Consider the following 17,549-nt stretch of genomic DNA (forward strand, 5'->3'; position numbering starts at 1 on the left):
TTATGTTTGTCGCACCTTTGCAGTTACAGATTGGTAAGTTTGACATTAGTCAGTGAGCTGTTCACATCTTTACTGAGTGTCTCAAATTTTATCTTGTATTTGGAAGTGTTTAAGTTTTACTTAATAATATTATATTTGCAAATTTTAAAATTAGTTATATTTTTTCATTATTTTCAAGTAATTTCACATAAAACAATGGAAGAACAATGATCCATAAGAATTTATGTGAATGAAGAGTCTCATAAAACAGTGTATGGTACAGTGCCAAAAGAATTCATTAAAATTTGTGAATTTAGTGATGAAAAATAACAACTTATTTTTTACGTGTTAATTCAGATGTCACTAGAGTTTATAAATATGAAAAAAAATTTTTGTTTAAATTTAGTCTCCTGTATGGATAGTTCTGTTGTGACCCTGTGAGAACTCAAAAAAAAAAAAAACAGTTCTAATAACATTAGTGCAAGCTCTTAAAGAACACATTTTTTTCAAATTTAAACTTGGTTCGTGGAAAGTCTCTTTATGTTAATTGTTTTTAAAGTATTTTTTCTTAGCAGAACAAAGAACTATATGAATGTGAAGACCAAGAGCAATACATTGCCTCACATCACAATATTGAGCAATTTGATGTTGCTTGTAGCAAAGCGACATAGTGTGGGTACAGATCTGCAAAGTCCTGAGAAAGTTGACATCATTTGAACTAAATACAGTGATGGGTCATTCTCACAATTTCAAGAGAATTATCAGATGAGATATTACAACTGTTGGTTAACCACACTAAATAATAAATGTTCACTGCAACAAAAACAGGCTATTTCATTGAAGAATAATGAAAATTTTGATAAAATTTATTTTTTCTTCGATAGTGTTTACAAAAATAAACCAATATAAAAACAAAAATCTTAAAAAAGATGAAATCTCAGCTTGGGTAAGTTTTACAAGCATTTTTGATTCAAAATTGATACTAGGTTAGTGGTATTGGTTAAGTTTTATCATTAAATTATGAGCTATCATTAATAATTAAAAAAAAAAACTATTTTAAAAATATTGAAAACATTAACTTCAGCGACATAGGCTAAGTATAAAAAATGTAAAGTGCAAAGAAGACAAGAAACCTCCTTGGAGAACTTATTTAGTGAGTCAAAATATGGTATCGCTTTTAACTTTTTTCATGATTTTTGAGAGGTTATATCTTTTTTATTAGTACCATACACAAAAAAGTTTTTATTTGCCATAAACATTTACAAAATCACTGTAAATTGTGCAAATTAAGATTTTTATCACCAGCTTCATCATCATTATTTGAAAAAAAAATTTAATTTTTTGAATAATTAGTTTTCAAATATTCATAAAAATTTAGGGGTAAGTATATTATTATTTTTATTTAGTTTATTAATATTATTTGTGGTAAAACAACTAACATATAAAAAGATAATTCAAACTGTGTATGCCATCTCTGCCTCTTGCAAATAATTACCAAAAGTGAAATTTCACTGTTTTTCATGTTCAACTTTATCGGTAATTTTCTCATAGAAAGAAGAGAGATAGATTAATTAACCACTAAACCGATCTTTTACGTTGAGAAAATATGATTAAATTGCTTTTTGTTTCATTCATCCAGGACCAGTCGTTTTTTAGTTACGATTTTTATGTAAACCCTTACAATCATAAAAATAGGTGTGCGGACCATAACAAAAATGGCTGCCATAGATAAACTGCTTAAATAAAAAATTAAAAAAACAATAGTTTTAAGGTCCTGAAAATGTAGAAAACGAGTTGGCAAGTTTCAGTTTTTTTTTGAATTGATCAAGCAATCGGCTTATGTTTTTTAGGGACACTTTAAATGGATTGACCGTAACATAACCAGGTCAGCTAGTAAGATAATGGCAGACCCGGCAATGCTTCACTATTGCTGGATTTGAATAAATATATGTATATATATATATATCAATTAAATGAACACAATTGAAAGTTTGATAAAACATTTTAAAAAATTGAACATTATGGAAATTCACAAAATTTACCTTTCACTTCATAAAAGAATGTAAATAATTCCAGTTGTTAAAACAGCACTATGTATCGTATTTAATTCAAACTACTCTATAAACACAGTAGTCTGTTCAAAATACCCCTAACTTTCTACTGGTTAGATCAAGGATTTCAATAGCTTTAAAACTTGTCCGGACAATGCGGACCACTTTGCAAAAGCCCATATGTAAGTCGGTCCGGTAGTTTATTAGTCCATCATGGACACACATACAAACATTGCTTATTTGTTTTGTAAATATTTTGACACTGTTGCCACCCAGCAGGTGTAGTTTTTCAAACATGTCTCTTTTCACGTAACTAATATATATTCTGAATATGATCCAAATCTGTACATAAATACAATTATTCAAAAAATCTTGAACCCCAACACCACCTAGCTAACTAAACTAATCCAGAGACCTTCGCGAGCATGCACACAAAGTTTCATCTTAATTGGATGAATGGTGTAGGAACACATAAGGGATAAACGAACAAACATTCATTATATATATATATTTATATACAAATAAACACACACACACACACAAATTTATTTGATAGTTTTGTTAAAGTGATGGAATAGAATAGAAATTAAAAGTAACCAACTTTCTTGTCAGTTTAAAGATGAAATCTGATTTATTGTTACAGTAAGGCTAACATTGAAGCGATATATCTCATTAATGAAGAAGTTATTATAAAAGTTTTATTTGTAGCTTCTTTTAAATTTTAGTATTTTCTTAATTATAAAATTCTATGCCCATAATAAAGAAAAGAACAATCAGGCTACTGGAAAAAGAAGAAATCTAATTATAACATTATTTTCATACTAGTGAACTTGTGAGGCTGCTTAATTCAGTCGATTTAAGACAAAATATTATTTTTTTAATAGACTTTTTTTGCATCTTTGTGAAGTTTCAGCCCTTTTGTGCAAGGAGTTTAATATTTTAAGAAGTTTGTTAAAAAATTGTTATTTCCTTTCTGAAAACATACAGAGCAATAGTTCAATCACTATCCTTGTATTAATAAGGAAATTAAGAAAAGCTGGACAAAAGTCTAGTTCATTCAGAAGCTTTACATTTTTTTAAGGTTATGAGAATTATCAGTATTAGTAGAAAAAAAGGATGGTAGTTGTGAATGCAAGTAGTAAGAAATCTAGTTTGTCTCCCTATCTGCACTTTCTGTAGCCATGTGTCTGCCTCTTCTAAATACTTAAAAGAAACCATGACACTTTTCCCAATGGTCTACACTCATTTTATGGAAAAGGTTATGAATACCTTAAATTGTTTTTTTTTTTTATTGTATTATTGGTTATAGAATGAAAATGTTTGAACGATCTCATTTTGCATTACAGGAGTGGAAATATTTTTTTTAATTTTCTGAATTTCTTGTATAGAGTAGTCTACTAATGTATTAAAAAAAATTCAAGAATATTTTCTAAAGGAAAATTCTTTTGCCTTAAATTGCTTTAAGTAGAATGGTGAAATGTGAAAGAAGTTAAAGATTGGATAATTATTTTTTTATAATAGCTGGAAAGTGGCCTGATTATGTTTGTTAAAGAATGTATTAAGAAAAAAGCAAGCTTTAAAACAAGTCTCAAGATTTATTGTTTGTGACGTTATTGATGTACATGGCTTTAAATTTGATTTCAATTCACTTTTACACAATTTAGAGAAGTTCTTTTATTAGATAAAAATTCATACTGGTATCTAATACTCTGGTTTTTTTAAAAATACTTTTTCTTTTGAATTTTTTATTTTTAATCTTTAGAAAGATTAAAATTTTAAAATACTGTATATAAAGATGTTTATGCCATGCAAGGGGAATGACCATGAATAGCATATCGTATAGCACATCTTATCTCATAGTATGTGTTAATAATATTAGAAAATATATAGTCTATAAATATAAATTTAAATTTATCTAAGCATATGTTATTGCATATATATTTTAGGTATTTCATAAGAAAGCTACCCATTGTAATGGGTACCATGATTCGACTTCGGAAAGTTTCTACATATCTTCGCGTTTCACATCCCCCAGACCATATATATATATATATATATATATATATATATATTTAACTTTCTTGTGGACTTAATAACTGCCGTAATTTTGTGCCAATCATTTTCAAATTGATACATAAAATATAACGACCCAAAATCTTGGTCAAGTTTATTAATGGGCAAAATAGGACTGTGGGGGTGGAATTGGGGGGCCTTTTTTGAAAAAACAAAATATCACTATAATTTTCTTATTAACTAAAGTATCAAATTCGTTTAAAGTTCCTACTATTCTTTGGATAAGGACCTAATACTTGTCTAAGAAAAGTTTTTTGATATCACCAACCATTGGCCCAGGGGGTGGAAAAAATGGAGTTTCGAAGACAAAAAAAATAATTATATCTCTCTTAATAGACACAGTATCAAATCGGTTTAAAGTGGTCTTTACTCCTCTAAACATTACGTTTCTTTTTCCTGTTTAGTCTTTGGTAATTATTTTTCAGATGATGAATGAGGGTGATATGTTTGAGTAGTCTTGTACAGTCTCAGTTCAACCATTCCTGAGATGTATGGTTAATTGAAACCCAACCACCAAAGAACACTGGTATCCACGATCTAGTATTCAAATCCATGGAAAATAACTGACTTTACAAGGACTTGAACGCTGGAACTCTCGGCTTCCAGATCTTCTGATTTAGGAAGACGCGTTCACCACTAGACCAACCCAGTTGGTAACTAAACATTACCTAAAACTTTTGTCTGAACAATTTTCCATATGACTAACCCTTACAGCAAGGGATGACCAAAATGTTGCTGGAATTGTAAGAAGTTGGGGGCTTGTATGCTAAGTTTCACATACTTGTATGCATGTGAAACTATTTTCACATGCAGCCTTTGTCATATTGAGTAAATTTGAAGTTTTTCTTAACTTTAAAATAGAAATCTTTTTTATCCTCTACTTAGCAATCTGCCTCCGCCTTCCGGCATGCCAAAAGGATTTTTTTTCACTTTGAATCGATTATGTTGGCATAATATTGAGTTGAGCTTCTCAGAAATGAAATTTACACACTTGAAAAATAAAGCTGTTATCAAAAAGTAGACAATTTATTGAAATTGAAATTTCAAGAGGGCAATTTGAGAATTTACTCTAATGGTCTGATAACAGTGAATTCAGAATATTCACTATTCTCTATTTGTCAGTGTTATGTAAATATGTATGTGTTCACAGATCTTAGCATGTTAATAAAACAAATACCATTAAGGTGATAGCTAATCAGTCAGAACTAGTAAGGACTATATATTCTTTCAATACATTTTGTTCAAAAGTTCAAAAAAAGTAATTTAATTTGAAAATATTTGCATTCATCAACTAACTATGCAGTGCAACCTGGTTTTATAAAGCTACTACCATGCAATTATTTAGATTTTTTTTAACTTATTGTTTACATGATAAGTCTTAAAACTGTATTCTTACGTTAAAAAGTGTTAACAATTTATGCGCTAAGTTTTTTATTTTTTTTTTAATTTAGTGCTTTTCGGCGGGTGCTGAGATAGGACCTCATAAAAATGATCACTCTTATCAGTTTGTGGTAAGTTTTACTTTTATTACTTAGAGTAACACAATTTATTATTACTTACTGCTTTATATTGTTACCCTACTGCATTTTATTAAAAATTTATTTTATTTTATTGTTATCTTTGTACTCTGTTTCAAAAGTATAAGAGTTTTCAAACCAACCGTGGTACTTAAGGCAAAATTTCTGGCTACTTACCTGATTCTAAGCTAACTTTCTCTTCAAATTAAGATTATTATTGGAAGTTCTGATTTAATGGCATTAGTGTTTGAATTATTTGAAATTCATTTACTGTATAATGCTATTTTTTACTGATACATAGGGATTTTAGAACAATAATAACAGTTATACGGTATTGAAACAAAATAAGTTTAGTTCTGTATTAGACTTTTGATTAAAAGTTAGCCTTCTCTTGCAAATTTCAAAGGGGTGGTATATGTTCCTGTTTTGCGACTATGGTTTATGTATTGGAAACATCAAAATAGAGAATAATTTGGAGATAACTTGAATTTTGTCAATTATGAATGTTTACACTCGTATGTTACTCATAAATATAAATTGTAAAAAAATTAAATTTTTTTTTTTAAATTAAAAAACTGTAAAACTGAATTATGGTATAACTAAGTAAAACAATTTTGTGTAACACAGGTGATAATAGTCGGGGGAGAAAAAAAAAGCATTGATACCATTGTGTGAATTAGTTAGAAAAATTAATAATGAAAAACCGAGTAATTCAGACTTTTGTTACCTTAAAAACAAGTTCTAAGATGGGATCTAACCACTATGCCTCAGCCTCCTAGTAATTTAAACACAAAATATTAGAAGGCTGTAAACTAACAGCAACTAAGAATTTTTAGAAATTTCAGAAAAAATGCAATATTAAATTTTTAATTTGGTAAAATGTAACAAAATTAAAATGGATAAATATTAAAACAATGCTTCAGTACTCCTTACTTTAATCAGCGGTATGAAAATTTTTAATGAATTTCTGGTTTCTTTCTTTTTACCCGCATGTCCATGTTTATAAATTGTGACGATTATTTACACATCAATATCGACAGATTATTTTCATATCAATATCGGAGATCTTTACATATTACCAACCTCTGTGGTAGCAACTCTATATTTTTCATCTGGAAGTTTCTGGATTCAAATCATGGTTAGAGTAATTGTAATTGAGGTAAAATCTGTAGTTACTTAGAAGAATAAAAAATTATATTCCACTACTCGTTTAAATACAATTGCAGCTGATAGAAATTTTTTTTAAATAATTTAAGGTTCAAGTAGAATTGATAATATTCTTACGTGAAGATAATTATGCCTAAAGACTTATTTTGGAACTTTAGTTTATTTTTGTATTTTCTAATGGTTTGAAGGTGAGCTCTTTACTTACATGTAATTTTTTTCTTCAGTTTATTTATGTTTACATTTGTTACTTTTATATATATATATATATATATATATATATATATATATATATATATATATTTGTGTACTGTGTACATGGTTCTCTATCCAGGTTTTATCTTTAATTATAAGCAACAGAGTCAACATGTGGTTAAGACCAATTAGATATGCGGTTTAGAAACCAAGAATTAATACGTTATTCATTTTTGTGACAGGATTCTGGAGCACTTGATTTGTTTCGAGATCGATCTGGATGGTCTGCAAGGGAAGAATTACAATTACTTAATGCTATTGAAAGATACAGCTTTGGTAATTGGGAAACAATTAGTCAACAAATTGAAACGCGTACACCAGACGGTTGGTATTGTACAGTAACTATATGATAATTTTAAATAAGTTCTAGTAAGTTCATTAAGTTCTTGTTTCCATGTGTTTAGTGCACTTTTAGAACATATATATCGGTAATAGTATATAAATGTAAAATGCCAAATCCTTTTTAATAATTCACCTTTATATCTGGCATTTGAACAGACTAGTTTTCCCAGTTATTGAACTTCATGTTCTAATTTGCAAAAAAGTATTTTTCTTTGCTTTTTATTTTCTTAAAATAAATGTTGAACAAATGTTTTCTTACATATGCAATTTTTGATGTTATTTTAGTTAGAATAAAGGAACTGACTTCTTTTTGTTCCTCCTTGCCGCATGATAATAAGTAAAAACTTCTTTCTAGGTCATCTGTGTTCAGAAATTCATCAATTTGTTTATTTTGAAACCTTCATTCTTGCTTGCCGTAGCAGACTAAGAAATTGGTTAAACTTAGATAAATCAACTAAATTCTTTATGTGTTTATTGTACATTGTGTGCTGAGTTTACAGGTAACATACTCCATCAAAATGTTTAATCTAACTTTTATGTATGCATTAGGATGAATGCATCAATTTTTATGTCTGTACTCAATAAAGCTGTTAAAAGATTTATCACAGAAATGGTCAAAACAATTTCATATTTGATCATTGTTGAGATGGAAAATATGAATTTTAAATTCATTAATACATTATATATAAAGTTTTATTATTCATTGTATCAGTTATTTCAGTTCATTATATATTTTACAATTTTAGTGCTGGAATGTCACTTTTTTCTTAATGATCTTGCCATGTAACTTGAAGTTTGTCTGTGGGATACAGGAATAGAATTTTGTAGTGTATGAAAAATACCGCGCCTGACCAGAATTTAAACCTGGAAACTCTGCATGAAAGGCTGAGATGCTACAACTTCGCCGTGGAGATCGGCATGATCATTTTCCTAAAACAAGATATAAAAATCTTGATTTTACAAAAAAATTATACACGAGACCTTTATTTCCTTTGAGTTCTAATCATAATTTAGATTACCAAGTTTAATTTGATAAATTTGTTATAGCATTACAAATTGTAATTAAAAGTCAGGTGTTTTCTTTCATTACCTTATGTATTATTTTATTAAAAATAATATATAGTTTTTCATTAAAAAAAAAAGTAGATATATTTACTGAAAAATAAGTAATAGTTTTTTAAATGTGTAATCGTAGTTTATCGATCGCTATCTAAATCCATTTGATAATTATAGGACTAATAGAAAATCAACTATTAGAAAGAAACTTCTGAATGTCTACTTCCTTAGTTTAAATTAAAATTTTCTACAGTTTTGGGTCCCTTTGTCTAAATGTTATTTATTTATATAGCTGTTAGCAGTAGTGTAAATATATTATGCAGAGTTTATTTAGCCATTCTGTTTGCATTTTACAGAGGCTCGAGATGAATATGTCAGCAGGTTTATGGAAGGCAGTATTGGGCGTATGACATGGAGTCAAGCTATGAACAGCAGACCTGTTCTTAGTGACTTAACTGTTCCAGATGCTGGACCTCTTGCACCTTCTACCATTGCCCGTTTACCGTCTCTTGATATAACAAGAGAGGAGGCATCTCAGCTTGGTTATATGCCATTAAGAGATGATTTTGAAAGGGTATGATTATATTTTCTTCAAAATTACATTAGTTTTTTTTTTTATTTAGTTAGCGTACTAGTGGCGATATACTCATGAATTATTTGAATTTTCAGATGAGTTTTATATTGTTAATCCTTTATTTATTTTACATCATAAAGTTTTATGCATTTATATAAAATATTAATATGTAGCTTGTATGCAATGTACTGATCAGGTTGGAAATTGAGTTAATATTCCATTACATATATTAATGCAGGATATATTAATGCAGGATATACAGGTAATACATCATATTAAGTCCAGGCAATAATAGACAGTGAACAGTTCTGAAACTATTCACTTTTACGCTAAAGTTTGTTTATGAATTTATCCAACTTATCATTATTTTTGCAAATGAAATCATAATTAATATTACCATATATAACAACAGATTAATAAAATGTGACTTAATTCATATACATTTTTCAACTAGAATCGATGTAATACTATTAGATAAAGAATAAATTGTTGAAAACAATAAATAATATTTGTTGAAGAAACACTTTAAACAATGTAATAAACTTGAATGTTTAATATACGGTATGTTTCATAAAATTTCCTTGACTTTCACAGTCACTTCATCATTTTCAGTTCCCTTTAATCCAAGTTTCCTTGGGTTGGGCCTTCTACAAAATTTCTAAGTCTGCCTGGATCCATGAACCATCTTTCTTCCATTACTCTCACCACATCCCCTCTCTTGTGTTCTTCTTCCATTTCATTCTCAGCCTACCTATTGGTCTTCTACTTGTTTCCTCTGCATGCATCATCCTGTTTTGTAATTTTTCCTCATCCTTCCTTTAGTATGTCCAAACCACAAGAGCTTTGATCTTCAGTTGACTTGACAAGGCTTCCCAATTTCAGTTTCTTTCTGATTACACTGCTTCTTACTTGTTGTTTCCCTTCTTGTTTTCTCCAGCATGCTTCTTTTGAATTTCATTTCTGCTGCTTGTACTTGACCCTCCATCCTTCTGCCACCACTCCAGGTTTCTGCTGTGTATGTAATTATCAGCACAAATTATGGTTTATATATAACTTTTACATCGTTAATTTGGTGTCTCCTTGTTTCAGACTAGACTTACATAGATAAAATCTACTTGCCTTCTGTATGTTGTTCTTATTTCTTTAATCGTTCTCCCATCCTCAGAAAAAACTGACCCCAAATAAGTACTCTTTTATCCTTTCTATTTTTCTACCATTCATAGTTATGTCCATTGAATTTCCTATTTTCCTCTCTTGCACAATCACTTTACTCTTGTCCACACTAAGTTGCATATTATATTTCTTAATTTCTTCATTCCATACATTTATTGCACACTGCATCCCTTTCAGACTCCCTTCATATAATCAGGTCATTTGTAAATAACAAGTTGCTTGTTTCGTCTGCTGTTTATTTCCTTCTTAACTTTCTTGAAGATTTCATTCATAATTATTATAAACAAAAATGGAGATATCACGCTTACCTGTTTCAACCCATTCTCTGTCTCAAAACAATCTGACCTCACCATCCTTAAAGTTATGTGTGGCTCCCGCACGTCTGGATGTCTGTTTATTTGCATCTGTCTTTCTTCTAGCACTTGCCCACAACTTCCCTATCCAAAGTATCATATGACTTTACTATGTCCAAAAACATTGTTACTATTTCGTATTACAATCCTACTTTTTCTCACTCACTTGTCTGAATGCAACTATTGCATCTGTAGTGGATCTAATATATCTGAATCCCATGTGTTCCTCTTCTAACCCACCCTCATTCTTCCTTCTTAAGCGGTTTTTCAGTATCCTTTCAAACTGCGTCTCTATATGTGAAAGTAGTGTAATTACTATAAAACATCTTGTCTCCTATTTTAAATATGTAGATTATTTATTATTCCCTTTTTCCAGTCTTCTGGATGCACCTTCATTTTCTAAATAATTCAGAACAGTATGCACAACCACTGTAAACTACACAAACTCCTGCAGCCTTACCATCTCGGTGCCTACCTCATCAATTCCTTTTAATTATAGTCTTCTCTTTCTCTTTTCCTGTTTAGCCTCTGGGAATTACCATTTAGGTATTACTTCAGAGGATGGTTGATATGTATGAGTGTAAATGAAGTGTAGTATTGTACAGTCTCAGTTTGATCATTCCTGAGATGTGTGGTTAATTGAAACCCAACCATCAAACAGCACCAATATCCACGATCTAGTATTCAAATCCATGAAAAAATAACTGATTTTATTAGGACGTAATTAAAAGTAATTACCTTTACTAGGACTTGAATGCTGGAACTCTCGAGTCTTCTCTTTGCTTACAACTTTCTTGCATTTCCTTTTTTCTTCCTATATTTATCCCTGTCTTCATTCGTATGACTTTGTCTCAATGTCTTCTTTTCAACTGCTGTCCTTACATCATCATTCCATCACTTTGTTTCCTTTCCTTTTCTTTTTCCACTGGTTCTATTGCATACTTGCTTTGCTATACCCAACATGACCTTCTTGAAACACCTCCATACCTCCTCCACCTCTTATTTCTCCTTTAGGTAAGCATTCCTTTATCCCTCCATCAAACTCTTCACAGTCGTAAAAAGTTAAATGAAAATGTAACATTGATTAATGCATTTTTACATAGCATTTCAAGTTATTACATTTCTTAGTTTTATTAATATTAATTTCTCCCTCCCTCAGAAAATAACCAATAAAAAGAAACCAATAACCAGTAACTACAATAAAAAAAAACTGCAAATTTGCTGTAATCACAGTCATTGATGAAAGCTCAACTGTGCATAGATAAAAAGCTTTTTACAATAAAAATAAAAATACTTTGTTTTAAAAAAAATTATATATATTTACCAGAAGTAATTTTGTATACCATATTATAAAATATATTGTTTATTTTGTTTTAGGAGTTTGATAATGAAGCAGAGGTATTGGTTTCTTCTCTAGTCATGAATGGGATGGAGGACGATGATTTAGATGTTGGTGAGTTATTCAGTTCATTAAGTGGAATGAATTATGCAAATTTTATTATAAACAAAATTACAAATTGATGGAGTATTTTAGTTAACACTAAAAGTTACATTTCATTAACACTAAGTTAAATTTTATTTATAAAGGATTACTAATTATTATTGAACAGTTTCTTCAGTTTCATAGTTTAAAAAATACTGCTTCTTCAAGTTTACGCAGAAAATGTTAAATTTAGAAAAGTTAAAAGTTATAAACAGAAGTTCACTTTGAATTTCGGCTCTCTCATTTTCTGTCCATCGCCATTGTTATGGAATTTATTTGAGTTGAGTTATTGTTATGAAGTTGAGCTATGTCACTGCATATAAAACAATCTGCAATGATTGAATTTTTAATTGTGGGAAAAAGTGAACATAAGCTGCATTCATTGTCATCTGAAGCTGTTTATGGTCATGAAACTGCTGATTGAAGTACTATGAGCAGTAAAATTTTGTGCATCAGAAAGTTCATCCTCACAGGATGAACTTATAGCGGTTTGGTTTTTGTAACAATGAGAATCACCTAAAGAATCGATCTAAAATGATTGTCATATCGTACAATACATTATCACCCAGATAGGCATATTAAAAGAACAAGTAGGACATATTATTGCACTACTGAGCCACAGTAAAATCTGTTCACAGTGGTTGCCTTGAAAACTGAGAAAAGAATAAACAATAACAAAAGGAATTTGTGGAACTACTTCTGAATTATTATTGTGACGAGGGAGATGATTTCCTTTTCAGTACATCAACAGGTGACTTGAATACTTCATTATGATCCAAAAGAAAAATGTAGAGTATGGAATGCTAGCACTATGTTTCAATACCATCAAACAAATTTAAAACTGCTCACTGTAAAAACAAATTTCTTGATAGTGTTATGGGATTCTAAACACATGTGCATGATTTAACTACCTGGAAGCCAGATTGACTATAAATTCTCTGCAACACACAGTAATTAAAAATCTTAGGAGGTGGTTGTGTCATATTTTACAGTCTGCAAGCCAATAATTCTGCAATACAATAATGCTTGCCCACAGAGGTTCTTGTGAAGTTAAAATTTGAACCTATTCTAGACCTTGTCCTGCACTTTTCACTTCTTTCTGCAGTTAGGGGTGTTAAAGGTACTCATTTCACCACAGATGATCACCTGTCATCTGTGATTGTAAGGATACAATCTTTGGAAATCGAGGAAAGAGTGCCAGTATTTTTCATTGGAAGAATGAGAAAACTGGTTCACTATTGAAAGAAATGTATAGATGTAAGTGGTTAATACTTGGAAAAATAAAAGTTGTAATTTTTGTAGCAAATAGAATGTACGTTTATCTCATATTCGTTTTACATTTCAGCCACCCCTCCTATATCTGTTATAATCAACTCCACCATAAGAAATGTTATAAAAATATAAATAACAAAAAACCACCTCTTATCTTCGAAGTATAATAAAATACTTACATGTATTTATTTTTTTAATTTCATATATTGTTATATTACAGCTATGAAGCTTGCTCAAGTTGACATGTACACACAGAGGTTAAGAGAAAGAGCAAGAAGAAGAAGAGTTGCTAGAGATTATCAGTTAGCTGCTCAGTTCTTTGGTTCACGAAGGGACAGACCTAGAAAACGAATGTCTAGAGAGAAAAAGTGAGTTTATATCAAAGTTCTTGTTAATTATTGATAATTAGATGAAAGAAGCGATTGACATTGACCAGAGTTAATGTAGTTAATTAACAGAGTTTTTATTAGACTGATGAATTGCTTAATAGTTTGTTTTTTAAATTAAGTTGTCATTTAATTTAAAAATGCTTCCTTTGTCTCTATTTTTTTAATAAACTCTTCTGTTATAGTTTTGTAAGAACTAAATTAATGTTTTCACCCTTACAAATTTTTTAATAGATACATATGGAATCTACATATAATAGTATTAAGCAGTTTTACCTGCATAAAAACAATGTAATTTAGAACTGACTGTAGCCCCCCTAAAAAAATTAGAAATTTATCCCCCTAAAAAAATATCCTAGAGACAAGATATGCATGTAAAAGGTTCTTTCTCACCGACTCCATTTGCTATTGTCTCTGCTTTCGATTAAAAAGTCACTATTAATAGCACTTGTCATAAGTTCATTGTAAACCATATCTAAAAGCTAAACAAAGCAAAAAAAAGGGAATAAACTATAAATTTTGAAATCGAGTTCTGTAAACACAATTTCAAGATTAATGTAAATTACATATTAAATGCTGGCTGCTTAAAAGAAGTTATGTTAGAAAATTAAATAAATGTAAGAATAATATATTTTATATAATGAAACGTCTTAACATTTTTATGTAAATTTTACTATTTCTTATGATTTTAGAAAGCATTTAACTTATTATCGGCTACTGACATGAGAATAACTATCACAAATTTTGTTCTTATCTTAGAAGCATACGTTTATGAACTTCAGTATTGTTAATTGCATAGGCAGATTAAATCCGCAAGGGTTGTTCAAAAGGTTATCTCCATGTCAAATCTAATGCTGTAATATGTTTGGTCAATCAATATGGAGAGATTCCTCCTGTCTTAAATAATATCGTGCCAACCTTATTGTAAGTTTTCAGTCTAAAGCGAGTACATGTTCGAATGAATGTATCATTTTAGTTTCAGTTCAAATAGAGACACATTCGATAATTTTTTTTAACCTCTTGTAATTCACGAACTATTAGTACATTGAAATATTTAAAAAAATGTGTGGACCTCATGAATATCTCTTTTGAAAAATGTGCAGTAATAGCCAATCTTTTGTATTTGATGAACTAAGTGTCAAAAGACCAGTCTCATCAACAGCACTATTTATCAGACAGGTGTCGTTCAGGGTGATTTTTAGTTTTTATTTTTTTTTTAACAACTTGTACCTATGCAAACTTCAGAATAATTTTTCAAATGAGAATGTACACCTGCAACTTACAAGGTTTATTCCCTCCCTTCTGAAATCATACTAGTGGAAAATATTACTCTTCAATTATATAGCCTCGACCTCTCTCCTATATTTATGGTTAATTTTAAAGCTGAAGAAATATTTCTGCATTTTGCCTATGATGATGAAGAGAAGAAATATTCTCATAGGAGTAAATAAAAAATTCTGTCTAACTCCTCAGCATTCGATTAGCTTGAATACTTGTGGTACAAATGTTTTGCTAATTTCTTAAATCGCATAGAATAGTGAAAACTTTGTATTCCTCCTCTTTTATTCTATAGTTCAGATATACTTGATTTGCCTGTAGAAAGCACATTTTATAATTTTTTTTTAAATTTTGGCTTCAGTTGATATATTTAAAAATCATTGCACCATCTATAAACCCTTTTTTCACCAGTACTTGTTTTTTAAAGTGAATAAAAGGTTCCATTGTCTATTTTATGTAAATCACAAAAGTTGTAATGTGCGGCAATGCAAGAAGTGAAACCTGTAAACAATAAATAGTGCATATTCATAATAATCAAGTGTTTGTAGAAAGTACAGGTGTATGTTCAGGAACATACCACCCCTGTTTTTTTTAATTTATTTATTGGTTGGCATTAACCACTTGTTATAAGTCGCTAAAAAGTACTAACAGCGTGCAATGAACTGCATCCAGGAATTTTTAACAGAATAATCTACTGGAACCACCGTGTTAAACATGGCTTTGGCTCTTGACATTTTATCTTAGTTCACATTCAATTTTGAGGATACTACTTCCTGGGATATTATAAATATCAGTCATCATCAGAGATGGAGCGTTTACTGTTTCTTTCAATACCCTTAACGCTTCCAATATTGATTGTGAATGACAATCAAGCGTTGCTGGAAGAGTAAAATATTGTGTAAATTATCGCATTAAGCTCAGTTGCAACCACGTACACTTGTTGCAGACTGTTGATCTTAGTACTTCTAACATCAAAACAACAGCCGCATAATAAGATATCTGATATATGTGTATGCTATTATATAAGATAGCAGATATAAGGTATGCAGACATATATGTATAGATAGTTATATTGTATTTTTATAATCAAAAACCAACTTGAACAACCCAAGTACAGAATAAAGTAAATGAAATGAATACTTATTTTTTCCAAAAGCACTTTTTGCAGGATCCCGCATCATCAGTTGTATGTAAGATATATAAAAATTACACAGCAAACATAAAAATGTTTAAATTAAAATTAAAAGATTAAAGTATTAAAATTACAATCGTATATAAAAAACGTATGAAGTCAGTTTAGTAAAATAAATACAAATATATAAATATGATGTTTAATTAAAATTAAATATAAAATAAACTAAATAGAAAATTAATACTATGTAACCTGGCCAGCCAATATTACATTACCAATGGCTGGCCAGGTTACATAGTAATACATTTTTTGTTTATTTTATTTACAATTTTTTAATTATATATATATATAGTTATTTTATTCAATTGATTTCATGTGTTTTTATTTTAATTTAAGCATTTTTTTGTTTGATATGCAATTTTATATAAATTTTTCTTATATACAACTGATTATGGGGGATTCTGCAAAAGTGCTTTTGGAATAAATAAAAAAATAAGGTAAGTGTCATTTCATTTACTTTGTAATTCTGTACTTGGGTTGTTAAAGTTGGTTTTTTACTATAAAAATACAATATATTGGTAGAGAGGAATATGGGTCTTATAAGATAGTTATATATGTGGAATTAGTATAAATTGATTATCGATCTGTTCAACAAACACATCCTTTTTTTTACCTTTAATGAAATTCTGTAATGAAGTGACATTTCATGTAGTGTCAGAGTCTAAACAAATATCCATGTGCACATATTCTATTGTATTTTTGAAGATGTTGAAATGTTTCATACATCGTAAAATTTATTTTTATAATACAGTAGATTCTGATTAAAGGCAGGCATTGATATATGTTTTTGGTTCGTGGTTCATTTTCATATATTCATATTATCACACATTTTTATTTATTTTTAGGTTATTATTCTTGTTGCTGACATTTGAGTGTTATTGTTATTTAGACTGATACATTGTTTAGTTAGAATTTTTAACGATTAAGAAAGATTTTCTTATTTCTTGTTTAATAGAGAACTTGAAGAAAGATTGAGACCGATTTGCCAATTTCACACTGCCACTGAACATAAACAGTTCCTTGCTGGACTTCTTAGATTACGTGATTTATCAAGAAGACTGACTGAGCTTTTAAGATACCGACGAAATGGTCTTACAAGATTTGAAGAGCTACCACACTTTGAACAGGAGCGTCTTGCACGACACAACAGTAGATCTGTAATATTCTATTGCTCATTATTTGTTTAGTTTAAAAGTTAGAGTTATAGATAGTAGGCTATGATTTTGCCTAAAAAAATTGTATTAAAGTAAATAAAACTGATCATTTTTTTTTATAAAAGATTTTCTGCAATGCAACAAATTTGATGAAGATTTTATAAGTTTCATCTACATGAGATCTAAAGTAAAAACCGTTTCAGTATAAAAAAAGTTATTCTGAAAACTTTATAATTATTTTTTATTT

General features: G+C 29.4%; 1 protein-coding gene across 4 annotated transcripts in view; it reads left to right on the forward strand.

Moving 5' to 3' along the window:
• Positions 1–17,549, forward strand: part of LOC142324682 (transcriptional adapter 2b-like) — an 83,092-nt gene that overhangs the window by 46,706 nt on the left and 18,837 nt on the right. For all 4 annotated transcript variants that reach the window (XR_012756352.1, XR_012756353.1, XM_075365569.1 and 1 more), the window contains 6 exons: positions 5,555–5,614; positions 7,222–7,363; positions 8,794–9,011; positions 11,915–11,990; positions 13,513–13,660; positions 17,104–17,305. Coding sequence is in view for 2 of the 4 variants with exons in the window: in XM_075365569.1 (XP_075221684.1) it covers positions 5,555–5,614; positions 7,222–7,363; positions 8,794–9,011; positions 11,915–11,990; positions 13,513–13,660; positions 17,104–17,305 (846 nt within the window). In the remaining 2 variants the exon portion in view is untranslated. The remainder of the gene's footprint in view (positions 1–5,554; positions 5,615–7,221; positions 7,364–8,793; positions 9,012–11,914; positions 11,991–13,512; positions 13,661–17,103; positions 17,306–17,549) is intronic.

The sequence above is a fragment of the Lycorma delicatula genome, chromosome 5 (assembly GCF_047948215.1).
Source record: "Lycorma delicatula isolate Av1 chromosome 5, ASM4794821v1, whole genome shotgun sequence".
NCBI lineage: Eukaryota > Metazoa > Arthropoda > Insecta > Hemiptera > Fulgoridae > Lycorma > Lycorma delicatula.